The sequence below is a fragment of the Scyliorhinus torazame genome, chromosome 11 (genome assembly GCF_047496885.1).
Source record: "Scyliorhinus torazame isolate Kashiwa2021f chromosome 11, sScyTor2.1, whole genome shotgun sequence".
In the NCBI taxonomy this organism is placed as follows: Eukaryota; Metazoa; Chordata; class Chondrichthyes; order Carcharhiniformes; family Scyliorhinidae; genus Scyliorhinus; species Scyliorhinus torazame.
This window is the reverse complement of record NC_092717.1, coordinates 142,306,708-142,333,478: the sequence shown is the minus strand read 5'-3', so window position 1 is coordinate 142,333,478 and position 26,771 is coordinate 142,306,708. Positions and strand designations below refer to the sequence as shown.

At 50.8% G+C, this 26,771-nt stretch overlaps 1 protein-coding gene across 2 annotated transcripts in view; it reads left to right on the top strand.

Moving 5' to 3' along the window:
- LOC140385560 (putative Polycomb group protein ASXL3) overlaps positions 1–26,771 on the top strand; it is a 318,815-nt gene that overhangs the window by 246,554 nt on the left and 45,490 nt on the right. Inside the window, exon 7 of one of the 2 annotated variants that reach the window (XM_072467838.1) lies at positions 25,339–25,435. The exons of the other annotated variant lie outside the window; for it this stretch is intronic. Within the exon in view, the coding sequence (XP_072323939.1) occupies positions 25,339–25,435 (97 nt within the window). The remainder of the gene's footprint in view (positions 1–25,338; positions 25,436–26,771) is intronic. 2 annotated transcript variants of the gene reach the window in all.

Genomic DNA, 26,771 nt, shown 5'->3' with positions numbered 1-26,771 from the left:
GCATCGCTCTCCATCTGGAAGGGGACGGACTCGTCCACCGTGCGCATCGCAGCTTTGGTGATGTCCGCCTTGATGCAGTTGAAGGCCTGGCGAGCCTCGGCTGCCAGTGGAAAGAGGGCGGCCTTAAATAGTGGGCGGGCTTTGTCCGCATACTGGGGGACCCACTGGGCGTAATAGGAGAAAAATCCAAGGCACCTCTTCAGGGCCTTGGGACAGTGAGGGAGAGGGAGTTGTAGGGGCGCATACGGTCAGGGCCGGGCCCTAGGACCCCGTTTTCCACGACGTAGCCGAGGATGGCTAGTCTGGTTGTGCAGAAAACGCATTTCTCCTTGTTGTAGGTGAGGTTGAGTTTTTGGGCGGTTTGGAGAAATCGGTGGATGTTGGCGTTGTGGTCCTGCTGATCATGGCCGCAGATGGTTACATTGTCCAAGTACGGAAACGTGGCCCGCAGCCCGTACTGGCCCACCATTCGGTCCATCGCTCATTGGAACACCAAAACCCTGTTCGTGACGCCAAAGGGGACCCGGAGGAAATGGAAAAGGCGGCCGTCTGCCTCAAACGCCGTGTAGTGGCGGTCCTCCGGACGGATTGGGAGCTGGTGGTATGCAGACTTCAGATCCACTGTGGAGAACACGCGGTAGTGCGCGATCTGATTTAGCATGTCTGCAATCCGGGGAAGCGGGTACACATCGAGTTGCGTAAAACGGTTAATGGTCTGGCTGTAATCAACCACCACCCGGAACTTTTCCCCGGTCTTGCCGACCACCACCTGAGCTCTCCAGGAGCTATTGCTGGCCTCTATGACCCCCTCCCGCAAGAGACGCTGGACCTCGGACCTAAGGAACGTCCTGTCCTGCATGCTATACCGCCTGCCTCTGGTGGCTACTGGCTTGTAATCGGCGGTGAGGTTTGCGAAGAGGGGAGGGGGTCAATTTTTAGTGTCACAAAGCTACATATGGTGAGCGGGGGCAGGAGCCCCCCAAACTTAAGAGTTAGCTTCCTGACGTTGCACTGGAAGTCGAGTCCCAAAAGAAGAGGAGCGCAGAGGTCTGGGAGCACATATAGTTGAAAATTAGCGTACTCAGCGCCCTGTATCGCTAAGGTTGCAGTAGTGCACCCTTGGATTTGCACCGAGTGCGACCCAGAGGCGAGGGATATGGTTTGTTGTGTCAGGAATATTGGGAGCGAGCAGCGTCTTACTATGTCCGGGTGAATGAAGCTCTCTGTGCTCCCAGAGTCGAAAAGGCAAGGTGTCTCGTACCCGTTAACCCGGATGACCATCATGGAGCTCCGGAGGTGCTTAGGTCGCGACTGGTCCAGGATGACCGCGCTGAGGTGTGGGTAGCCAGCGGCGTGATCGGAGGCTCTGGGGCGGCCCCGCGATGGCTGTCCGTGTAGGTTGTACGCATCAAGCGGCGTAGCAGATGGCGGCCAAGATGGCGGCCCCCATTGGTCGAGCGTGGCGGGCGGTGAGGAAGGTGGTGTCCAAGATGGCGGCCCCCGTGGATCGCACGTGGCCGGCCGCGTGGGGGAGGATGGCCAAGATGGCGGACCCCATGAGTCGCACATGTTATGCGGAGGCGGAGTCGGCAGACACGCTGCCACCTTGCGGGGTCTGCTGGCCTGTGAGTCTGTGGATCGGGTCTGTGAGTTCGAGTTCTTAGACCTGGCCAGGCAGACCTTGGCGAAGTGTCCTTTTCGCCCGCAGCTGCTGCAGTTCGCGTTGCGGGACGGGCAGTGCTGTTGGGACTTGCCGCAAAAGTTGTAGGATAGCCCCCATAGTCATGATATACACAGCATATCATGGCGCAATCACACACACACTGACACACTGATGGACAGGCAGTTGGACCAACCAGCATACACAACATCGCAGCCAATCACCAGTGAGAGCACATGCACTGTAAAGACAGGGGACACCAGAGTTCCCGCTCATTCTAGCAGCAGCCAGCTCAGAGCACAGAGCTCACAGCCTGCCTCTCAGACATTCACCATGTGCTGAGTGCCTCACATAGATAGTGATAGGACAGGGTCCACAGATCAGCTGGTAATGCACGTACCCAAGCTTACAGTATGTTATTACAGTTGAGATGTAAATAAAATAGAGTTACACCATCTCCAGCCGTGTTGACCTGTTTGTAGACCAGAACACCCAACACGACACCCCCCATGATGGGCGGGCGGCTACGCGGCACAGGCCTGGGGTAGTCTCGGGTCGGGGGAGCACGAGGGGGTCGCGTGATCGGCCGGGAACGCAGTAAGGCTATGAAAAGCGGCCTCCAGAGAGATAGCCAGTTTTACCGTGTCATCCAGGTCCTGGGCCCCTTTTTCGAGCAGGCGCTGTCTCACATAGTTCGATCGGACCCCCGCCACGTAAATGTCTCAGACGGCGAGCTCCATGTGCTGAGTGGCCGTAATTGCCTGGTAGTTACAGTTGCGCACGAGGGCTTTGAGGTCGCGTAGGTAATCATCTAGCGACTCCCCGGGGCACTGACGGCGAGTGGTGAAGACGTGTCGCGTATATACCTCGTTCACAGGCCGCACATAGAGGTGTTCGAGTATTGCGAGGGCCTCTGTATAGGAAGCGGCTTCGTCGAGCTGGACAGAAATGCGATGGCTCACCGTGCGTGGAGGAGGCTCAGCTTCTGTACGTCAGTGGCGGATGGCGTAGACGACGCGGCGAGATAGGCCTTGAAGCATCAAAGCCAATGTGAAAAAATTTACTTCGCCTCCGCGGCCTGTGGATCGAGTTCCAGTCTGTCAGGTTTGAGGGCTGATTCCATAGTAGTATTTTAAGCTGATTAAATTGATGCGACCATCAATTCACTCGAAGACACGTGGAGAAGTAAACCGTGGTTTTAATCAGCTTAGAACTGAGCCTGCCTGTGACCGGTACAACACTGAAAGCGGCCCCGCAGGTCGGCAGCTCTTATACTTCCTGTAAAGGGGGTGGAGCCATGGGTGGAGCCCATACATGCCCCAGCATATCCCCTGTGGGTGAAGCCACACAATGGTCCATAGGTAGAGCCCACAGGGTTAATAATATAACACAGTGCACTGGTGAATTATCAGTAATTATACATTCACCACACCATGTAAATTGTATCATACAGGCATTAAGTGGAATGGGGAACGGGAGATGGGCATGGGGGAGTGGCAATTAAATTTCTTACTAAAAATGGACAACTGCTTCAATACATTATTACAATTAATCCTACTGTGATGCAATTCAGTGCACTTGCTTTGTTCCATGACTTCTGCCAGAATCTTACTGTGCTCCTGTCAGCAATATAAAGTAAGTCCCCACTCAATAAAGGTTCCTGTGTGCTGACTGAAAAAGAAAACTCAGCATTTAAGAAGTGACTGGTGATTTTACTTGTAAATTGAACCAGCAACTTCTTGTATCATTTCTTGCCCAGCTATTTTGTAGGGTTTGAGTCAAGAGTAATTTGCTCAAATATTTTTAATTGCTGCAATTATAATTTGAGCATTTTAATGGAGATCCCATTTTGTTCTGTGTTATTTTGAAGAAGAAGAGCTGGAAATGTCTCTTCCAGGCAAATGACATTCCTGCTGCGATGGACAATCCACAACTATTATTATTCACAGATCCAGCGACATATCATCTACCTTGGCAAGTCTGAGGAAAACTGTCTTTTGAGCGTGGACTTCACATGAGCAACAATGACAGACTTGTACTGTTACCCGAAACAGTCTCACCACAGAATGGCAGTGCCAATAGCTGGCAAGGTCAACACAACCTGAACCCTTATGCTGTGGCTCAATACAATCTGTTACAGCAGTAACTTCAATCAGCCTACAGTTCACAGATATATCATAAAGGTGGTTAATGCACTGTTTGACAGGGCAGCACTTTCCCTGTAGACAAAGAAGAACAGAATGAACATTTTCAGATAGCAGGATATCTTATAAAATTGAAGGATTTGTCGATGTCATGTGTGTGGCTCAATGAAGTCCTACACACAATTATTTTATCTCCATTACCACAAATGTTTCCATCCCATCAACAATCACTGATTTATTATCATGCGAGAGAAAGAGAGAGAAATGGTGAATATCTGCTCCCCGGCACAGCCATGATACCATTTTGGTAGATTAATTAAATCATTACTATCTGATCCTCCACATCGTAATCTGCCTGGTAACTCACTTGCTAAGGGGCTATTACAGGGACGATTATATCACTGCTAAAACCTGCGGTGGGGAGGAAGCAGGGGAGGAGGGAGGACTTTCCCAGGCCCCTTGTAAGTGGGTTTGGGGGCAGTGTGGCGGCTAGGAGGGGGGAAAATGGAATCTTTGAATAGAAAATCGTTTGGTCAATTTACTGACATGTTCCCACCTCCGGCTGCTTTTCCTAGGAGCGGGCTGGACCGATGCCAGCAACTCCTGCATCTGCGAGGGGAAGCCAATTTAAGGTAATTGAGGGTGCAATTATCAGCAATTTCCCACTACAAGGTAATTTATCCTGTGTCACAAAGGCTCCCATTATGTCAACACCCCAGCATTCAGAGAAAGTGGTTGCAAAGTGGAAGGTCGGAGCTGCATGAGATTTCAAGGACTTTTAATGTTTATCAGCAGAAAATGCCAAAGCCAATGTATTCCCATTTCAGAGGCTTCCCATTGCATCAGGATCACCTGAAAATGGATGCTTCCAGTAGTGCTAGGATTGATGCAGTAGCAGCCACTCCCTTGATAAAGCTAGCCCCTCCATTGTGTTGCTGTCCTTCTTGCTGCTTGGCCCTCAGAAGCACTGTCACTGGTAACACTATGAGGCCCGCTGGCCACCCTAGCAATGTACTGCACTGTATCCACTTCCTGCCTCCTGATCCACCCAACCCCTTCCCTGTTGTCCCTCATTAGACAGTGAACACAGAGACGGCCTGAGAATTGGCCAGAGGCATGATGTGGCAGCAAGTGGGCCAGACCTAAAAATGATCCCACCTCACAAAATATTCCAGAGTCCAAAAGGTTCCTTCGAGTAGGAGGAATGAGTGAAGCACTGCTTCCTAGGGTACAACTCTATAAAGTGAAGAGCATCATTTGTTAGTATGTAACTGCATAAAACCTTTTCAGATATCTATTGTATAAAATCAGACAAGCTCATATGGGATTGTGAGACAGCAAGTGAGCGCATGAGGAGATTGAGAAGGAGGAGGATCAGAAGAATAGTACCCGCCCTGATTAAAAAAGGCCTCCAATATCACCCTCATCAGTCCTCTCTGTGTCCTCTAGTCTGATGAATTTTAAAATAACATCTACAGATGCATTCCAGGAATTAATGTCCTTTGACTCTTCTATATATGATGTAAGCAGAGAATCTGAGTCCCAATATATGAAAATGCCAAACAGGAAAAGACTAGAAGGTCCACTTGGTTTGACCTAAGAAGTCATGATGTGTTTTACATCCCCATTCATATCCACCAGGAATTATGCAATTTACTTGGAGAATTGAGTGGTAGAAAGTATGATAAGCACATACGCTTTCAGTCATACACAGCTCTGCCTCCACCCATGCACTGTATACTGCCCACCTATATGGATGCTATTCTTGGGTGCCAGACAGCACCTATAAGGAGACATCAGTTAACTGTGGTATTCCAGTGGTTCTTGGCTCCATATCCCCAATTAAATAAAAATTGCTTCCTCAGGCTTTTAAATCCCTGCCAGATATCTTGCCTTAACCAACAAGTCCCCAAAGACAAGTAATTTTTGTGCCAGGAACACTCCAGGAATATATTAGGCCTCAGCCTCGTGGTCTGGTCATTTGACTAAGCAGAAAGCCCGTTCTACTTTCTCCTTCTTTTCTCACATAAATCATGGAAAGTTCACCCAAACATGCTCACTTTACAGTTCAATTTTCCATTCCCATCGAAGTAATCCAACTTGTGAGGCATTATCTATTGCTTCTAAGACTATTCTGACTATACCTCATACTTAAGCATTCATCGGAGTACTTCAAAATGCTCTCTAGTTGAATATTCATTTAAACACCGTTTCTGCAGCTTCCTTTTCTGATTATTTATCATAGGTCCTGTTCAATCTTCTTTCCTGGGCTGGGGAATCGGGAGTTGGAGATGCAGACGATAGGGAAGTAGAGGTCTGCAACTGTAACCTTTGTTGCACCATTGATCTGTACAAAAAAATATTGGAAAGAAGAGATTAGTTCAGAATGTATTGTTTCTTTTTGTCTTTACCCTGCCTATTTTGTCTTCCAAAATGAGAATACAGTTTCTGCCTCTGATGTTGACAGGATTAGGGATTGTCATTTATGGAGACATCACTATCAAACATGCCAAACATATTTTTTTCCCCGGAAAGGTCTTAAAAGGATAACTGCCTATTTGGATTTTATTTTCTGGATATAAGGCTCTTTAGCAGTGTCATGATGAGCACTACAAAGAAAAAGTTGTATTTGTTATCAGTTTGGAAACAAAGCAAAGGCATTGATGTCCATTGTAGGAAGTTAATACCCACCAAGGAGGTACATTGACTTTGCTGGAGCTCATTTGCTTCACAGCTTACTGAGAAAATGAAGGACATACAGGTATCTGTCGAGGTGATCTGGAAAAGTGAATGCTTTAAAAAGAAGATCCACTATCTGGCTACACCCAATGTGAAGTAGTTGTCTGTCACAGTGCATTGTCCAAGAGTTATTTTCTCATGTAACACAACAGTCTAATTACCCATGATTAAATTATACAATTGGGTACTATCCAGTAAATTTCAATAAAGTAATCAAATAGGTTTTCAGACATATCAAGGTAGGTTTTCAGATCAGTCCAGCATATTTTTGGTTGTAAAGTAGATTTAACCAATCAGAAAATTAGATCACTACCTATTAGGCTGGATCCTCATTCATTTTAACCCGATCCAATTTTAGTGTGTGCAGGAAACATCCATGAGTTTGTGGATGGATGCACATAAATGATGGCAGATACTGCATAATGAATGACCATAATTCTCCATAATATGAACAGAAAATGCCTAAATATACTCAGCAGGCCAAACAGCATCTGTGGAGAGACAAACAAAGTTAATGCCTGTGACCTTCCAGCAGAGCTTTCCTTAATATCTGCCAATTTAATGCTGTTTTGATTCCCTACCAAAATATTAACTGGATATCCAGGGTGAGAGGTAAGTTTAAAGAGCCCAGTAACAAGAATGCCAAATTTAAGGCAATTCTGAATTGTTTTGCTTTGCCATTTTTTCTGTTATCACTTAGGTATTCAGAAGCCTTTGCAGCAATTGCCGGAGTGCAATTTTTTAACGATGGCTGATATAGTGAAGTGCTGGGTTTTCCCATGGGGATCCACCATCCATCCCACTCCTAGGATTGGGAGGAGAGAAGGATCAAAGACAAATGTCAGGCATTTCAAGCTGCACCCTGCATACAGAGTGATTAATGGTTAGAGATGTGCTCATCTTTTCTTACCATGCAAAGAAGTCCACTGCACATTTTATCTGCATCTTTCTCATGGCTTCAACTAAAATGCTATCACCTACAGCATTGTCCCTTTTCAATGGGCGCGATTCTCCGCTCCCGCGACTAAGTGCCCACGCTGTCGTGAACGCCGTCGAGGTTCACAACGACGCGAAACGGCCCCGATCTCGACCGATTCAGGGCCCGAAAATGGGCTAGGATCGGGGCCGCAAGAAACTCGGGATGGTGTCACGAAAGCTGCGTCGTCAGCGCGCGCCGGGCATTGCCGCCGCGTCATCCGCCGCATAACTAGCATCGCCCGCGCATGCACCCGCGCATGCGTGGTTGCTGTCCGCCCCGAGGCTGCCCCGCAAGAAGATGTCGGATGCATCTTGCGGGGCGCGGAGGAAAGGAGGTCCTCCTTCAGAGAGGCCAGCCCGCCGATCGGTGGGCACCGATCGCGGGCCAGACTCCTTTTGAGTCCTACCCCGGTGAAAAAAAAACCCTCGCACCCCCCCCCCCCCCCCCCCCCCCAGTGTTCCCGCGCTGTTCCCGCCGGCAGCGACCAGGAGTGGATGGCGCCGGTGGGAAGCCGTCGTTTTGGGCAGGCCGCTCGGCCCATCCGGGCCGGAGAATAGCGGGTGTAGCGGAGAATCGCCATTTTGGGTGTCCCGGGCGATTCTCCGCCTGCGCCGCGTAGAACTCAACAGAGCCGTTGTCGCCGCTTGGATGAATCGCGGGAGGGCATCGGACCGGCGTCGTGGGGAAAAATGGCACCCCAGGCGATTCTCCCAACCGGCGCGGGAGCAGAGAATCGTGCCCAATATGTCACAAATCTTTAACTGTTGGTACCTGCTTAAATAATTTCTCAAACCTTTGCAACAACACTCTGCACATGCCTTTTTATGTTATAATGTTGTTTTAAATAAATTTAGAGTACCCAATTTTTTTCCAATTAAGAGCCAATTTCTTTGCCTTCTGATCCTTATCCAGTTCCCTTTTGAAAGCCACAATTGAACCTCTGCCCATCAGACCCTCGGGTAACGAATGCCAGATTCTAACCACTTGCTATGTAAACTGTTCTTATTCATGTCGGTTTTGGTTCCTCTACCAATCACTTTAAATGTAGGTCTTCTAGTTTGCAACCCTATTGTCAATGGGAACAGTTTGTCTCTCCTCCAGATACCTCATGATTTTCAACACCTCTATTAAACCTCTCAACCTTCTCTTCTCTGAAGAGCAACAATCTACCCATGTAACTGAAACTCCATCACATCTTTCCAACAATGCAGTGCACAGAATTGAACACAATACTCCAGCTGAGGCCGAACCAAGGCCTGGATTCTCCCGCAATCGGCGGGGCGGCCCGTACCGGCGCCAAAGAGTGGCGTGAACCACTCTGGCGTCGGGCTGCCCGGAAGGTGCGGAATCCTCCGCACATCCGGGGGCTAGGCCGGCGCGGGAGGGGTTGGCGCCGCGCCAACCAGTGCAGAAGGGCCTCCGCCGGCCAGGGCGAGTTGGCGCATGCGCAGAACCGCTGGCGTGTTTCCTGCGCATGCGCAGGGGGTTTCTTCTCCGGGCCGGCCATCGCGGAGCCTTACAGAGGAGGACAGCGGGGAGGGAAAAAGTGCCTCCACGGCACAGGCCCGCCTGCTGATTGGTGGGCCCCGATCGCGAGCTAGGCCACTGTGGGGGCCCCCCCAGGGGCCGGATTCCCCCCGCGCCCACCCGAGGACCCCGCTAGCCACCCTCCAAGCCAGGTCCCGCCTGTATGGACCTTGTCTATTTCACGCCGGCGGATCTGGCCGAAAACGGGTGGCCACTCGGCCCATTAGGGTCTGGCCAAAAACCAGCACCAGATAATTCGGCAGCCGGCGTCGGAAAGGCAGGGCGGGATTCACGCCGACCCCCGGCGAATCTCCGACCCGGCAGGGGTCGGAGAATCACGCCCCAAGTGTTTTACAACAGTGTTTTTCAAACTTTTTTCTCGCTGGACCCACTTTTGCCAACCGGCCGACCTTCAGGAGGCACACCAAGTTCGCTTGACTTTAATGGGAAAGGGGAGCATACGTGGTCTTCATGATCTCACTTGAAGCAGGTTCAAAGGAGGAGAGGGAAATGCATGTATCAGGTGCAGCTTTCAGCCAGTTCCTGTGTGCCATCTTCATCTTTATGAAAATAGAAAATCCAACCTCACACATGTAGTTCATCATGAAGGGCAATAGCAACAAAATGCTTGTTTTATTCAGCACTGGATACTCCTGGGAGGTGCTAGTCCAGAATACTGACAGCCTCAGGCTTTTGGCGTACTTTTAATGTAGTATCACAGGTCAGGTACAGCAGTGTAGTCTTTTCATTTGGCGTCAGCTTTAAATTAATAAATGACTCTGGGGTCTTAACCTCAAAAGGAACTTTTCACCCACCACCTCTCTTTCAAAATCTGAAACTTCTCTCATTGGTCAATACTTTCCTGCATACAACGCACATGAGCTTTGCATCCTTATTTGCATTGGCACAATTGACAAAACCATACCTCAAGAAATAATCTTTATACTGCTTTGTTCCTGAGGTAAGCTTCTTTTTTGTGGGCTGTTAACCAGAGGCACAGGTGCTCTGTACAGAGCTATCAGTAGCACTGCTCTGTTCTGCCCTGGGTGGACCCTCCTGAGCAGCCCTCTCCAGCAGATTCCGTTGTGAGATCCTGTCCAGTAGCACACTGCCTATTTGAGTCGCTGGCTGAATCTTACTTTTCAGAAAATGATCCATCTTCACAGTCCTCTTGCCACCAGCTAGAAAATGGAAGCAGCTCTGGTGATTTGGCACCAAAAGCACCTACATGGAGGGCGCTTGATTTCAAGAATATATGTAGGGCACCTAACCTGTTCTCTGCTGCCACTTCTGGCCAGAAGACTGCACACAGCCTCATTTATATTCATTTAAAAGGCAGAAGCGGCCGCCATTCTCAATTTTTAAAATCCGGTAGCGGTCGTTGGGCACTTCACCCGTGATCGGGCCCGCTGTGACCGATCGCTCCCTGAACATGTCAACGACCATCCGCAACCCACCCATGGATCATGACCCACACTTTCAAAAACCCCGTTTTACAAAGATTAATCATAACTTTCTTGCTTTTGTACTTCGTGCCTCTGTTTAAAAAGCCCAGGATCCCAATGCCTTTTTAACTATTTGCTCAATCTGCAACGCCACCTTCAACAATCTTTCACCATATATCCTCAACACCCACCCCCTCCCACACTTCCATCTATGTGGTGCTTTGGAGGAAAACAAATAGTTTTCATTTTCCCCTGCACTACTGTTCTTGAGGGCCACTCCACTTTTGAGCAAAACCCCTTCAGCCCCATCAATAATTCAGCTCAGGTTGGTGGGAACTTGCTGCACTTCTACATTTATGTCGAAGTTTGTAGTTTGTTTGGGTAACACAGTGGTTAGCACTGCTGCCTCACAGAGTCAGGGATCCAGGTTCAATCCTGGCCTTGGGTGAGTGTCTGTGTGGTGTTTTCACCGTGTCTGTGGGTTTTTTCCAGGTGTTCCAGTTGCCTCCTACTGTCAAAAGGTGTGCAGGTTAGGGCAGAGCCTATGAGCATCTCGATCACAGTGCGTTTTGTTTCTCAACCTGCATTTGAGGAGGGCATCATTCGGGTGTCTTTCAAGATTGGGCTGCAGCAGAGCCTTAGCAGTCGGGATCATCGTCCTGGTGAGCCTGGGAAAGAGTTGTGGGTGGGCCAGGGCTGGCCCTGTCATTTTGCAGGCTGAGGAGTGCAGCGATAGGCCATTCTGCCAGACCGTTTGATTGTGGATATAGGAGGCTGCTCGTGATAAGTTCAAAGTTCCATGTGTGTGCAAAGTTACGGAATTCCATGGAGACAAATTGGCAAGCCTAGTCTGCTATGAATCTCTGTGGGATGCTATGTGTGGCCAAGTGTCTCTTCAGATTGATGACTGTGGCACTCGTCATGTTTGACAGGTAGTCGAGTTCAAACCACCTGGAATACGAATCAACTAAGACTAAGTGCTGTTTCCCATTCCATTTGAAGTTATCAACTGCTGTGAATGACCATGGGAAGTCTGAAACCGTATGTAAATACAGCGGTTTTTTTGCTTGATGCAGCTTGAGTGCATTGCATAGTGCACATTTAGAGATTTCTGTTTCCGTGTCTGCATACATATAGGGAAGTACAATGATTCCTTGGACCTTTATCTGGTTGCTTCCAAACCAGGGTGCCATTGTTGGGCATAGTACCTCTGAAGAGCAGCAGGGATAATGAATCACTGGACAAACACTATTAGTCCATCCTGTACAGTTAGTTCATCTCTGTTGGAGAATAATGTTCGGAGCTCATGGGGAAGATCCCTTGAGGATTCTGGCCAACTCCTCATTATGACATCATGCAATTGGCTGCATGTGATGTCAGCCTGTATGAATTCTACGAGAGGGCAGCACCCCTATTGCCACAATGTCTATGTCTTCCTCACGATCCACCTGGCCTGAAGTGGGTAAGAAGGCTCTGGAGAGGGCATCAGCTAAGTACAGTTCCTTACCATGTTTTTAGATGACACTGATAGTGTAAGGTTGCAGCTTTAGCAACATGTGTTGCAACCATGCAGACACAGTGTGGAGAGACTTCTTTAAGATAGTTATGATTGGCTGGTGATGTGTTTCAACAGTTGTAGGACGACCATATATGAAGTCAGGACATTTCTGACAGGTGAAGATTAAAGCAAAAAGTTCCTTTTCAATCTGTCTATTATGAGTCTCAGTGTCAGTGAGGGCCCTAGAGGCAAAGGCTATCTATTGGTCTGCCATTCTGGATGCAGGGTGTGCCAAGCCCGTACCGGGAGGAGTCAGCCAGTATAGTACCGGTGTGGGAATGGGTGTTCAAACGTCAAAATATTACAAGCGCTTGTTTCAGTCTGTTGGAGACCGCTGTGTGATGCTCTTGCCAGCACCATTCGACCTGCGGTTATCACAAACCAGTGCCCACACTGAGGAACCCTCCAGTCTCATGTTCTGCCTCCACTGCCCCCATACCCTCAAGGCCGACACCATCACTGGGCTCGCGGAGTACTTGGCTGGCGAGAACGGCAGCGACACTGGCAACAATGCCCCTAAATTTGTTCGCAAGACGCCGCCTCCATCCGGCCCTATACCGACCCCTCCCCTCCCTCTACCCATTTCCTAGCCCTAGCAATGTTAGCCACCCAGTAGTAATTCATTCAATTTGGCAATTCCAACCTCCCCCCTCCCCTGCCCACACAAACCTCAAGATCAATGCATTGACCTTAGAAAATGTGTTCGGAACTAAAATCAGGAGGTTCTGAACTATAAACAATAACATTGGCAGCACCGTCATCTTCACTGTCTGCACCTGTCCCGCCAACGACAGTGGCAGCACATCCCACCTCTTAAAATCCCCCTTCATCTTCTCCACCCAGTTGGTGGGCCAGCACCCTGCTTGCCTTCTCCCCATACTCGTACATTGTATCCCTGGCCCTTCGCAACTGCCCTACTGCCTTCCCTGTGAACACCAGCCTAAACTTCAGCTGTAGGCTCTGCCTCTCCTTCATAGCCCTGCCTCTGGGGCCTCCGAATACCCCCTGTCCACCTTCAGAATCTCTTACACCAACCTTGTCATTTCTCCTTATGTGCCCGAATCGAACTACCGCCTTGAATATCTCCCACAGCATGGCGGTCGTGTCCTCTCCCGTATCATTAAGTTCCATAGATCCCGAATGGCAGCCCTCACCCGCTCGCACACCTCCTCATCTGCAGTAATCCCACATCCCCCTCCCCGGTCGACTAGCAAATCCACCCAGTGCCACAATCAACGAATACTCCGAGTCGACCACTCCCACCAGCAACCCTTGTCTACCACAATGAAGTCAGTCAAAGGCCCCCTCCCCCATCAGCGTTTCCAACATCTTACCACATACGTGATGGCATCCGCTCCTTCAATGTCTTCAGGCCTCCCCACGATCCGCTACTTCTGTCTTCTGGAGTGGTTCTCCAGATCCTCCACCTTCTCCTTCAGACGCTTTTGGGTCTCCCGTGTCACTCCCATCTCGGCCACCAATGAGGCGAGCTGCCCCCCGTGCTCCTCCACCATCTCCTCCGCTTTTTGGATCGCACGGCCCTGGGATTCCAGCCTCTTTGATTCTCAGTCCCCACTTTAAGCAGCTCTACTGCCCTGGCTAGATCCTCCTGGGCTTCCCTTCTCTGCTGGTTGAACGTCTTATTTAAGAAGTCCACCAGCTGCTCCTTTGACTACTGGATGGGCAGAACAGGCCCCTTACCCTTCGCTATCTTGACCTGTGACACATGAAGATTCTCTTGCTCCACCAGCTTCCTTCTTCTCGACCAACTTCTGGTCTGTGGATCCATCCACCAGCCATACCAGTGGAGTCTCACTTTCTCCTGGCACTCCTACACTTTTTTCCATCCAAACCTCCACCCTACAACCGGAGAAAGGTCCAAAGAAATCTAACTTGAGTGGGAGCTACCTAATGTGCGACCGCTCACTACATGGCCGCCACCGGACGTCTCCGCGCAGCACCTTGTTCAAGTGCACTGGCTGAATGCTACCCTGACCATGCCGTCTTTCTTCACTGCATCATTACTAAAACCCATTCTCTGGTCTTATCTATAGGAGTTATGACACCTAGTGCTGTCATCCAATGCAGCTCATTGACTACATTCTGCTTCTTGGCTCTTATTAGAGCACAGACTGTTGGTGGTATCAAGTCTTCTAATCTTATGTGGTATACAACTGGTAGCTTACCATTGATGTCACAGTTGAAGAGGTTTTTGTATGCTATCATTGGTGGATTTTCTAGCTGTAGTGCATGCACTTCTGGACCACATTGTATGCTATCCCAATGACCTTGTCATTACATACTATCCCTTACATACTATCTGAAACTTAAAATTTCCCTGTGTGCAGTGGAGGGTAGCTACGCCTTTGGTGTGGATTGTCTGTCCGCCATAAGCCACGGCGCTCACCTGGGCGCTGGGATCTGGTGCTGCATATGGATCTAGTGCCCATAGCCTTTGGCTCGATAGTACCTTATCCTTCGTTCCAGTGTCAATCTTGACTTCAAATCTGACATTACTGCCAATTATGTTGAGGTTGGTGAAGATCTCAACTTTTTCTGTGACGGCGCCAACACTCTTGCAATTGTTTTTTTTGATGCTTTGTAGCTTCACTGCTTTAGCTGAGCTCCATTTCATTGACCTTACTGATGCTCCTATCGATGGAGATCTGACCAGCTGCCACAGTGCTGATGGCAGCAAACAGCTGCAGTGGTTTTGATCTGCAGCAATTAGCGAAGGGAATCCATATTCCACATTTTTTGCATCTTTTACCATGTGCAGGATAAATGAAATGAAAATGAAATGAAAATCACTTATTGTCACAAATAGGCTTCAAATAAAGTTACTGTGAGAAGCCCCTCGTCGCCACATTCCGGCGCCTGTTCGGGGAGGCTGGTACGGGAATTGAACCGTGCTGCTGGCCTGCCTTGGTCTGCTTTCAAAGCCAGCGATTTAGCGCTGTGTTAAACAGCTCCTTAACTGTTCTGTTCGGAAGGGCTGGCCACTGCAGTTGGAGCAGGGCACCCTCTGTACTGTGAATACTTCTGTTCCGCATCTAAAGTTTCTGCTTCATTTTTCTGATTGCTCATTTAACTCATGGCTATTTGTGACATTAGGTCTTTCTCTCGTAGTATCTGCTTATGGACTAAGTTGCTATGAATTCCACAAACTAATCAATCCCTGACTAGTTCATCAGTGAGAATTCCAAATGCACATTTCTTTGCCAAAATTTTCAGGGTGGCCGTGTGAGATTGTATTGATTCATCCACTTTATGGATTGTTGATTCGACTACATGTTTATCTTGGATTATGTTTTTTTTCACCAGGAGACATATCCTCAAACTTTTTTAGGATTACGTCAGGGTCCTCTCTTTCCTCCTCCATCTGGAAATAAAACAACTCAAATTTCTCGACGGCCTCGGGTCCCGCTAAGTTTAAGCCTGTACCTTTTTCTACTTGTCAGACAACACGCCACACCTTCTAGAGCTTCTCCCAACTAATCGCAATTATTCATCAAATGTGAGTGGGTCAATGCAGCGAGGTCCTTGTTCCATACGGCCAGCTTCTGACACATTGGCCTGGAATCTCTATTGCGAGTCTGCCCACTACTGCTGCGTGTGAGGATGGAGAATTTGGTGAGCCGTATGCTGGTGGCAGGATTCTCAATGCCCACTGCTTGTCAATAGGATTTCCCATTGAAACCACCCCACACTCCCAGGAAACCCAAGGGTGGGGGTGCGCTGCCAGCAGGAACAGAGAATCCCACCGCCAGCAAACGGCAGGTGAATCCCGCCCCATGTAAATGCTGTCAGTTCCTCCTGCTGGCAGGTGACGTCAATGCCATTTGTATCTGTTTAATGAATGCTCATTACATGGCCGCCAGTGTTCCATTCAGGCTTTCCAATCTTGCGTCACACCAGTCTGAAACCCAATTGATAAAGAGTGGCATGTACATAGAAACATTGAAAATAGGACCAGGAGGAGACCATTCGGCCCTTCGAGCCTGTTCCGCCATTCATTATGACCATGGCTGATCATCCAACTCAATAGCCTAATGCCGCTTTCCCCCCCTATCCTTTGATCCCCTTAGCCCTGAGTGCTATATCGAACAAGGCAGTCACCAGTTCACCAGAGACTTTGAGGTGAGTGCAACAAAGCCTTTCTGCTATAGTGCTGCGCTGCTCCTGATACATTGTACACCACTCTGCCGGGGCAGACCCTTTCCTGCCTTCCATCTCAGTGTTGAGCTGGTCTTCATGGACAGCACCATACTACTGGACCGATCGACCATCCTTTGTCACCAAGTCAGATCAGTACAGCGCCTGGGGTTGGGGAATGCAGAGATGGCCTTCCCCTGGTGCCACACACCAGTGACTATCTGAACAGCATGGTGCTGTGGGACTCATGCGGCCACCACAAAAAAGGTCTGAAGTTCGGCCGGGGGTAGGGTGCGGCATGAATGGGATGATGAAGAAAAGAGAAGCAATGTGGATGGAGGGCTATGCAAGGAGTGGGATAGGAGAAAGGCAAACACTAAGGGCGCGATTCTCCACTCCCACGCCGGTTGGGAGAATCGTCTGGGCCGCCGAAATTTCCGGGGACGCCGGTCCGACGCCCTCCCGCGATTCTCCCAAGCGACGGGAACGGCCCGGTCGGGTTTCGCGGGCCGCAGGCCGGAGAATCGCCGGAGACACCCAAAATGGCGATTCTCCGGCACCCCCGCGATTCTGATGCCCGGATGGGCCGAGCGGCCAGGCCAAAACGGCGGGTTCCCCCCGGCGCCGTCCACACCTGGTCGCTACAGTCGTGGGCGGTGCATGAACGCTGGGGGAGGGTGGCCTGTGTGGGGGGGGGGGGGGGGGGGGCGAGGGGGGATCCTGCACCAGGGGGTACCTTAAATGTGGGGTGGCCCGCGATCGGTGCCCACCGATCGTCGGGCCGTCCTCTCTGAAGGAGGACCTCCTTCCTTCCGCCGCCCCGCAAGATCCGTCCCCCATCTTCTTGCGGGGCGGATTTGGACAGGACGGCAACCACGCATTGCGCGGGTTGGCGCCGGCCAACCCGCGCATGCGCGGATGACGTCCGTTATGCGGCGCCGGCCGCGTTATTTATGCGGCGCCGCTTTTACACGGGTGACAAGGCCTCGCGCGGGTAGATGATGCGGCCCCGATACTGGCGTGGGGGTGGAGAATCGCGTCCTAAGAGTCAATGTGGAAAAAGGGCTGTGCAATGAGGCGGCAAAGAGCAAGCGTTCACATTGGCAGGCAGAGAGACAAGGAGGTTGTGAAGAGGATAAACAATGCAAGGCAGAGTGAAGGCCAATGGGAGGAAAGCTGGACCAGAACAAGGCTGCATGAAACACATGAACAAATGTGTCCAAGTGCTAGCATATGTGTTACTGGAAGAGGATGCATGCAGTCTGTAGATTATAGGCGGGTGCGTGCTAGTGCGGCACCTTAGGTATGGTTGCCCTGCCAGAGGATGAATTGGAGGAGGAAGAGCCCTCCTTGGAAGATGAAGATGAGAAGGTTAGGTGGATAGCCATGATCAATGCTCGGGATTACGAGGATGGGACTGGGGAGTGCGCCTAGGTAGAATGTGCATTCGGAGGGTCGGTGCAGACGTGGGACCTGACGACACTCAAGGGTCTGGTAACCTCTGCACTGAGATTGACATCACAAAAGTTGTCCCCTTTAAAGGGGACTCTCTAAGTGTGAGAAATGTTAAACCTCGGAATAAGAGGATTGCAAAGATCCAAATGAAAATGTTTTAATCTGACCATTACATTCACCATGGAATGGTTTTCAAAAAGTGCAATTTATTCACAACGATACAGTACCTATGATGCCGAGGTGACATCAAAACAATTTAACTTTCCTAACCCTACCACTACGTCTTAGTGCAGCTCCGACATTGGCACCAAGGATGGAGGCTGCCTGCTGACCGCAATGTCCTGATGCCTGTGATGACTAGGTGTCCCGAGGCCTGGCCTTATAAGGGTCTCCCACTCAAGGGCAGAAGACTGCTCGGTGGCTTGTACTGCTGGAGTGGGTGCAGGCATAGGCAGAGGGGACTCTGAGTGGCTGCACATCCTTCGAGTGCCCTGAGTGGAGGCTCCTGACTTATCCGGCTGACACTCATCCTCCCTGTGGGTACCAGAGGGCTCCGGTACGACTCCTACAGGAGGTGAGGCATCTGGAGGGAGGTCAAGCTGCTTTGTCCCCATGTGGCCTACATCCTGATGGTGCCCACCAGATTGTGCGGTTTTGGAGTGCATGGTCAAGCGCTAATCCGGCAGGACCTGCTGGACCAAAGTCTCCATGGTGGTTGCCAACCTTCCCATGGTGGTCTCAAGGGTCAGACCCACAGCATTAGACAGAATGTGGAGGGGCTCCTCCATCATGCACTCTATGAGTGAGAGTCGAAGTTCTGCCTCCCTTGGCATCTTCATCATTGAGCTGACACCCAATTCTTGAGGTTCACTATCCAACTTGGACTGAGAAGGTGGCTGGTCCCCAGCAGTCTACTTGAGCGACGATACCTGGGCTGTCTCTGCCTCCGACTGCTGCAGGATATCTATGAGATAGTTCCCAGAGAGTGACCTCAAGTCTAACATTGAGCTACGACCCATTAAGGTGTATGTATCTGTGCTGGTGGAGGGGGGAGGTGATGGTTCTTCTTGAGCCCTCTCACCCTCAGACATGCTTCGCAGGCTCAGAGAGATGCTGGGCTGGCTAGTTGGCTGTGATCTGCTTCTACCAGCAATAGACAAAAGGACAGTTTTAGTGGATGAGCTGAAGTTGATTCAGAGCTCAGAGCACTCAGTGTGAATTGCAGGATTGGGTGAAGTGATGGAGCTGAGACCTGTCCTAGGTTATTGCGAGAGGCCAAGCTCTGCGTCGCCACGGGAGCAATCCTGTCCTCACCAGCTAGCTCTGCAGGAGCTTCCTTGAATTTGCCGAGAGCATCCGATCCTGGTCTGAACTCGCTCTCACTAGTTGTGCACTGCTTTGGATAGTATAGGGACAAAATAAAGAGATGTGATCAGAATGGATGGAGCAGATGTTGGGTGAAATGCATGTCCCCACGTGTGGTATGCCCTCCCAGAAGGGACAACGATAGGAGCTCGCGCAACAGGAAAGATAGGATGGCAGTGTTGTGACAGTCCTGTTGAGAGTGAGTATTGATATATGTCACCTGCTAATGGATATATAAGGCGTTTGAGTACATCAGTCATTTTCAAAATGTGGGTGGATCGCAGGCGGGTGTCGGGAAGGTTGCGCCGCCATGCGTCGCCGGCATTCCTGATCACGGGAAGAAGTGCTTTGAAAAATGCCAGCCGCGACTGACTTTCAGAATACTGGCTGTTGCATGCATACGTGCTCCCTCAGCAACGCTCGAAGCCCAGTGGGGCAGAATGATTTTCCTGACATCAGCGCACTGACCCAGGAGCAGATTTGTTTTTAAATCGCTGGAGCCTTCCTGCCTGGAGTGGCAGCAGAGAGCAGGTTACACTGACGTCACATGTTCTGGGCGCAAGAGAGATTCCTCCATTTTGTAGCTGCCAGCAGTGCTGGTGTGGGCTCCAGGGCCTCTGGTGACCAACTCATGAAGAAGAAGCTGAAAACAGGAACAAAGCAGCATGTGGTAAACCACCGTCGCAGCTGTATTAGGTGATGTACGGTAGGACCTGTACTACAGGTTCGCCGGTAGTCCCTGCCTGCTGGCTCCGCCCAGGAGGTGGGGTATGAATATGCATGTCCTCCAGCCAGCAGCCATTTCGCCAGCTGCTGTGGGAGGCCACACATCTGATACCAATAAAGCCTCAGTTGGATTCAACTATTGTCTTTGTCCAGTTGATCGTGTCTCAATTTATTGCTATCAGTTTCTAACGATGGTCCTCCATATCAAAAATGATCGCCTGCAGCTGGATCCGCACTCAAGCGACGCCAAAAAGGACTTCCAGCACTGACCAGCTTGCTTCGAAGCGTATATCAACGCGGCACCAACCCATATTCCGGAGGCTCAGAAGATTCAAATTTTACATTCCAGGTTGAGCTCCAAAGTCTTTCCGTTAATTCAGGACGCGCCGAACTACGCCGAAGCCATGACTCTACTCAAGGACAACTACGCACAGAAAACGAACACGCTCTTCACCAGGCACGCACTCGCCACTCGCTCTCAACTCACTGGTGAGTCCATAGAAGACTTCTGGCGGGCCCTAATCCCACTAGTCCAGGACTGTGACTGTCAGGCCGTTACGGCCACGGAACACTCAGACCTCCTTATGCTTTTGTGACTGGAATTGGGTCAGATCTCATACGCCAGTGACTCCTAGAAGGGACCACGCGCGACCTCGCAGAGACTAAAACGCTAGCGCTCTCCATGACGGTCGCCCTGGGCAACGTCCAGTCCTACACCCCTAGCCATGCGGCCCACCCCTCCTACGCTTCGTGGACCCCAAAGACAGCCGCCCCAGTGGGGGCGCTGCCCACCCAATACGCCTGCGCTGCACGCCAGCCAGCGAACCCCGGGGGCCCCCGATGCTATTTTTGCGGCCAACAGAAGCACCCCCGCCAATGCTGCCCGGCCCGCCCTGCCCTTTGTAAAGCCTGCGGGAAGAAGGGCCACTTCGCCGCGGTGTGCCAGGCCCGCTCAGTAGCCACTATCGCCCCACCCCCTTCGGTCATGGACAATGGGCGCCGCCATGCCCCCCTCCCTCAGACCACGTGCGGCCAGTGGGCGCCGTCATCTTCCCCTCCGTGCAACATGTGCGTTCCATGGGCGCCGCCATCTTGTAACCCTCATGATCTTCGGGTGCCGCCATCTTGTCTGCCCCTCAGTACATGGGCACCATCAGCGTTCCAGGATCCGGGCTCACCAGCGGCCCCATTACCCGACGACCAACCACGACTCGCCCCCATGTCAATCGACCAGTCTCGTCCGCATAACCTGACCAAGGCATTCACCAGCGTGAAAGTCGACGGACATGTAACCTCCTGCCTGCTGGACTCCGGAAGCACCAAAAGCTTCATACACCCGGATACGGTAAGGCGCTGCTCCCTCACGATACACCCCACCAACTAAAAAATCTCCCTGCCCACCGGATCCCATTGCGTTGCGATCCGGGGGTACTGTACGGTCATGCTCACGGTCCAGGGCGTAGAATTCCACGGCTTCCGCCTCTACGTTCTCCCTAATCTCTGCGCTGCACTAATCCTCGGCCTGGACTTCCAGTATAACCTCCAGAGCCTATCTCTGAAATTTGGCGGGATCTTACCACCCCTTACTGTGTGCGGCCTCGCGAACCTAAAGGTCGACCCACCTTCCCTCTTTGGCAATCTAACTCCAGATTGCAAACCCATCGCCACCAGGAGCAGACGGTACAGCACCCAGGACAAGACCTTCATCAGGTCCGAAGCCCAGCGGCTGCTTCGGGAAGGCATCATCGAGGCCAGCAACAGCCCCTGGAGAGCTCAAGTGGTAGTAGTTAAAACTGGGGAGAAACACCGAATGGTCGTGGACTACAGCCAGACCATCAACCGGTACACGCAGCTCGACGCGTACTCCCTCCCGCGCATATCGGGTCTTCTCAACAGTAGACCTGAAATCCGCCTACCACCAGCTCCCCATCCGTAAATCGGACCGTCCATACACCGCCTTCGAGGCAGACGGCCGCCTATACCACTTCCTTAGGGTCCCCTTCGGCGTCACAAACAGGGTCTCGGTCTTCCAAAGGGAGATGGACCAAATGGTCCACCGGAACGGGTTGCGGGCCACCTTTCCATACCGAGACAACGTCACCATCTGCGGCCATGATCAGCAGGACCACGACGCCAAGCTTGCTAAATTTCTCCGCACCGCTACTCTCCTAAACCTCACTTACAACAAGGAGAAGTCTGTGTTCAGCACAAACCGCTTAGTCATCCAGAACGGAGTTCTGGGGCCCGATCCCGACCGCATGCGCCCCCTCATGGAGCTCTCCCTCCCCCACTGCCCCAAGGCCCTCAAACGCTGCCTGGGGTTCTTTTCGTACTATGCTCAGTGGGTCCCAAACTATGCGGACAAGGCCCGCCCACTCATACAGTCCACCCACTTTCCCCTGACGGCCGAGGTCCAACAGGCCTTCGCCCGGATCAGAGCTGATATTGCCAAGGCCACACTGCATGCTGTAGATGAGACACTGCCCTTCCAAGTAGAAAGTGACGCATCAGACGTTGCCCTTGCCACCACCCTCAATCAGGTAGGCAGGCCCGTGGCATTCTTTTCCCGCATCCTTCATGCCTCAGAAATTCATCACTCATCCGTCGAAAAGGAGGCCCAAGCTATCGTTGAAGCTGTGCGGCATTGGAGGCATTACCTGGCCGGCAGGAGATTCACTCTCCTCACTGACCAACGGTCGGTAGCCTTCATGTTCACCAACACACAGCGGGGCAAGATCAAAAATGATAAAATTTTGCGGTGGAGAATCGAGCTCTCCACCTATAATTACGAGATTATGTATCGCCCCGGCAAACTCAACGAACCTCCAGACGCCCTATCACGAGGTACATGTTCCAGCGCACAGGTAGACCGACTCCTTTGTCACCCAGGAGTCACACGGCACATCATTAAGGCACAAAATCTGCCCTGCTCCGTCGAGGAAGTCAGGACAATCACCAGGGACTACCAGGTCTGTGCAGAGTGCAAGCCGCACTTCTACCGGCCGGACAGCGCGCACCTGGTGAAGGCCTCCCGCCCCTTTGAATGCCTCAGCGTGGACTTCAAAGGCCCCCTCCCCTCCACCGACCAACACACATATTTTCTCAGTGTGATCGACGAATACTCCAGATTCCCCTTTGCCATCCCATGCTCCGACATGACATCTGCCACTGTCATTAAAGCCCTCAACACAATCTTCACTCTGTTCGGTTTCCCTGCCTACATCCACAGTGACAGGCGATCCTCATTCATGAGTGATGAGCTGCATCAGTTCCTGCTCAGCAGGGGTATCACCTCCAGCAGAACGACAAGCTATAACCCCTGGGGAAACGGACAGGTAGAAAGGGAGAACGGAACGGTATGGAAGGCCGTCTGCTGGCCCTACGGTCCAGAAACCTCCCAGCCTCCCGCTGGCAGGAGGTCCTCCCTGATGCACTCCACTCCATTCGCTCATTACTCTGCACTGCCACTAACAATACACCCCATAAATGTCTTTTTGCTTTCCCCAGGAAATCCACATCTGGGGTGTTGCTCCCGATTTGGCTCGCAGCTCCGGGAACCGTGCTTCTCCGTAAGCACGTCCGACTCCACAAGGCGGACCCGTTGGTGGAGGGTGCACTTGCTCCACACAAACCCCCAGTACGCCTACGTGGCGTTCCCCGACAGCCGCCAGGATACTGTCTCCCTCAGGGACCTGGCACCAGTAGGTTCCACCCCGGCGCCACCCTCCCCTCCCCCATCGCTCCCAACAGCACACTCCCCCCCCCCCCCCCTCCCCCAGGACCATCCGTCCCCTTCCTGCCCACGCCCGACGATGAAAAGGATTTCAGCCCGCTCCCGGAGTCACCATCGACCAGATCAGCACCAACATCGCCGACACCACTGCGTCGCTCCCAGAGGAACATCGAGGCCCCGGACCGGCTAAACCTCTGACCGGTCCACCAGACATCAAAGGACAATTGTTTGCTCAAATCTTGTAAATATTAACTCATTGTTGTATATAGTTATTCACCACCTCGCCGGACTCAATTTTTAACAGGGGTGAATGTGGTAAACCACTGTTGCACCTGTATTAGGTGATGTACGGTAGGACCTGTACTACAGGTTTGCCGGTAGTCCCTGCCTGCTGGCTCTCCCCAGGAGGCGGCGTATAAATATGCGTGTCCTCCAGCCAGCAGCCATTTCGCCAGCTGCTGTGGGAGGCCACACATCTGATAGCAATAAAGCCTCAGTTGGATTCAACTATCGTCTTTGTACAATTGATCGTGCCTCACAGCATAAAGATGATTCCTTGAGTTATTGGTTATTAATTGTGCCACTGCAAATCAGGAATGAAAATAGTGTGTGATATATGCAGCGAAGCATTGGCAAACAAAAGTTTAAAACCCTCAAAACCTCAAAGGTATTTAAAGACTCAGCATGGTGAGTTTGAGGCCAAACCTCTTGACTTTGTTTAATGCATGCAGTGAGATCTTAATTCATCAGCTGAATTCATTACCAGAAATGTAACCTAGAATAACAAAACATGTAATAGCGTGAGGACCAAGTAGGCTCACCTGCAAAGCAAAGGTAAGTGAAGTGGGTCGCGAAGGTCGGCCGGCATGAGTCACGAAGGATGGCCAGTTGGTAAAAATGGATCCCAGGCAAAAAAGTTTGAAAAACACTGGAGTGCTGAGAGTTTGATAGTGGATGGAGCGGAGAGAGGACTTACTGTGGGGGAGCAGATGAGATCATTCATTCGCTTCCTGCACTGGATGGCGCTTTGCAGGCAGGGCACCTGGGTAATGGCCTCCCAGGCCGGAGAGGTGATGTTTGTGTGCTTCTTTGAGCCGTCCCTGGGGTAGAGGACATACCGGTGGGCCCATACTCCCCAAATTAGGGCACTGGGGGCCCTGGGTGTTAAAGCCGAAGGTGCCTTCTTCTTGAGGCTACTTGCCTTTTGCTTCTGGGTTCCTGACGTATTGGAGGGCCTGAGAAGACAGGTAGCATGGAGAGAGTAATATGAGTGTGCTGGACTGGTGTTTGAATATGGCGCTGGGACCTTCGATCGGGCCAGCTGACAATGGGTGGACACATCAGCTGCTTGTCTGCCAGGTAGCTCGGAGGGGAACTCACCTATGCATAATTAATAAGCTTCCAAGCAGGAATCTGGCATGGGATTACACCTTTCTGGCCAGCGGGCAAGGCGCCACCAGAGCCACCCACTTAGTCTCACAAAGGGAGAATTCCATCCCCATTGTCAGCACAATGCAGGTCAGCTAGGAGCAATTAATGCACAACATATAGAAATATGTCCATTGATGTCTATTGCCATTGATTTACAGAACTAAATGACTCCTCTATGCTATTGGGAAGGTTTCTGTGTGCAAGCGAGTTGCATCAAATTATTCTTTTGAGAGCAGTTCAATATTGATTTGTACGTGAGGTAAATGCATCAGACGTAAACAGTTTAATCCAATCACACACAATCAATGCACTAACAGTTCTGCAGAAAATAAGAAACTTTTGTTCCCAATTGATGGAGTAACATTTCTGGAATGTAATGTTTATTTCATTCTATCTCATGCTGCAATTACCTTGTTTTTAGGTTGGGTGTGATGGGGTTTCTCGCCTCAGTGCTTCAGCCCTGAATAATGAATTCTTTGCTTATGCGGCACAAGGCTGGAAGGAGCGATTAGCAGAAGGTACAATTAATTCATCAACACATCTAAATTCTGGGATATACAAACTAAAATGTAAATGTCACGTTTGTCATTTCATAGTGTATATTCTGCATGCATGTTTCTGTAGTCTGCCTCATCTGTTCTTTCCTTGAATAGTAAAAAATATTAATAGCATTAATAGTAAAATGCCTTAATAGCATTGTTACTGGAGCTTTCGCCATCCTCTGGTTAGCAGGCGGGCAGTCAGATAGCAGGGTGAATGCAAGCGAGCCCCTACTTACCGGTCTCATAAGCAAAGCTCATATTCACAGCACTTCCAAGTGATGCACACAGTATGCAATTGTCACTGAATTTCAGGCACCACTGTTCAGTAAAAGTTGATGTGAATTTCTGTGTAAAATCTGCATCATTCTTCACTAAACAGTTTACTGGGTGACTCTTCACAAACGTATCATGCTGTCTATTTGAACATTAGGTTTGAATCCGCAATGACAGCAATGTAGGGGAATCTTTCCGACACAAATCACTACTTTCTTCTTGAATAAATATTAGTTGCAATTCAAGACCGTGAAAGTTTGAATCCCGAAGACGAAGACGTGGGCTTATCAAAACTTAAACTTCGGACTTCCAGTGGGGGACACGGTCTGATGGGTCGCACAAGAGGTGGCTCCTGCCTGGAGGTGTCAGTTTTAGTTCTTTTTACCCGATTAATGGGCAGCACAGTATCATTGTGGATAGCACAATTGCTTCACAGCTCCAGGGTCCCAGGTTCGATTCCGGCTTGGGTCACTGTCTGTACGGAGTCTGCACATCCTCCCCGTGTGTGCGTGGGTTTCCTTCGGGTGCTCCGGTTTCCTCCCACAGTCCAAAGATGTGCAGGTTAGGTGGATTGGCCATGATAAATTGCCCTAGTGTCCAAAATTGCCCTTAGTGTTGGGTGGGGTTACTGGGTTATGGGGATAGCGTGGAGGTGTTGTCCTTGGGTAGGGTGCTCTTTCCAAGAGCCGGTGCAGACTTGATGAGCCAAATGGCCTCCTTCTGCACTGCAAATTCTATGATAATCTATGATAATGGGGGATTTTGATGGATAAAGTGTGAGGAGAGTGGAAGGTGATTGTTTCTCCGCCAGATTGGAATATCTATGGGGTTTCAAACCCAGTTAAAGTCGGTGAGAGCCCTGGCCCAGGGGTTAGAGGAGACTCGTGGTGCAGCACAAGTTGGGAAGATGGCAGAGGGGGAAGGGTCGTCGTCGATGGTTAAACTGCCAATGGAGCAATTGATGAGTTTTATTAAGGAGGAATTTTGGCCGCAACGAAAGGAGATGCCGGGAGACTGGAACCGTGGATTGGGTGGAGGC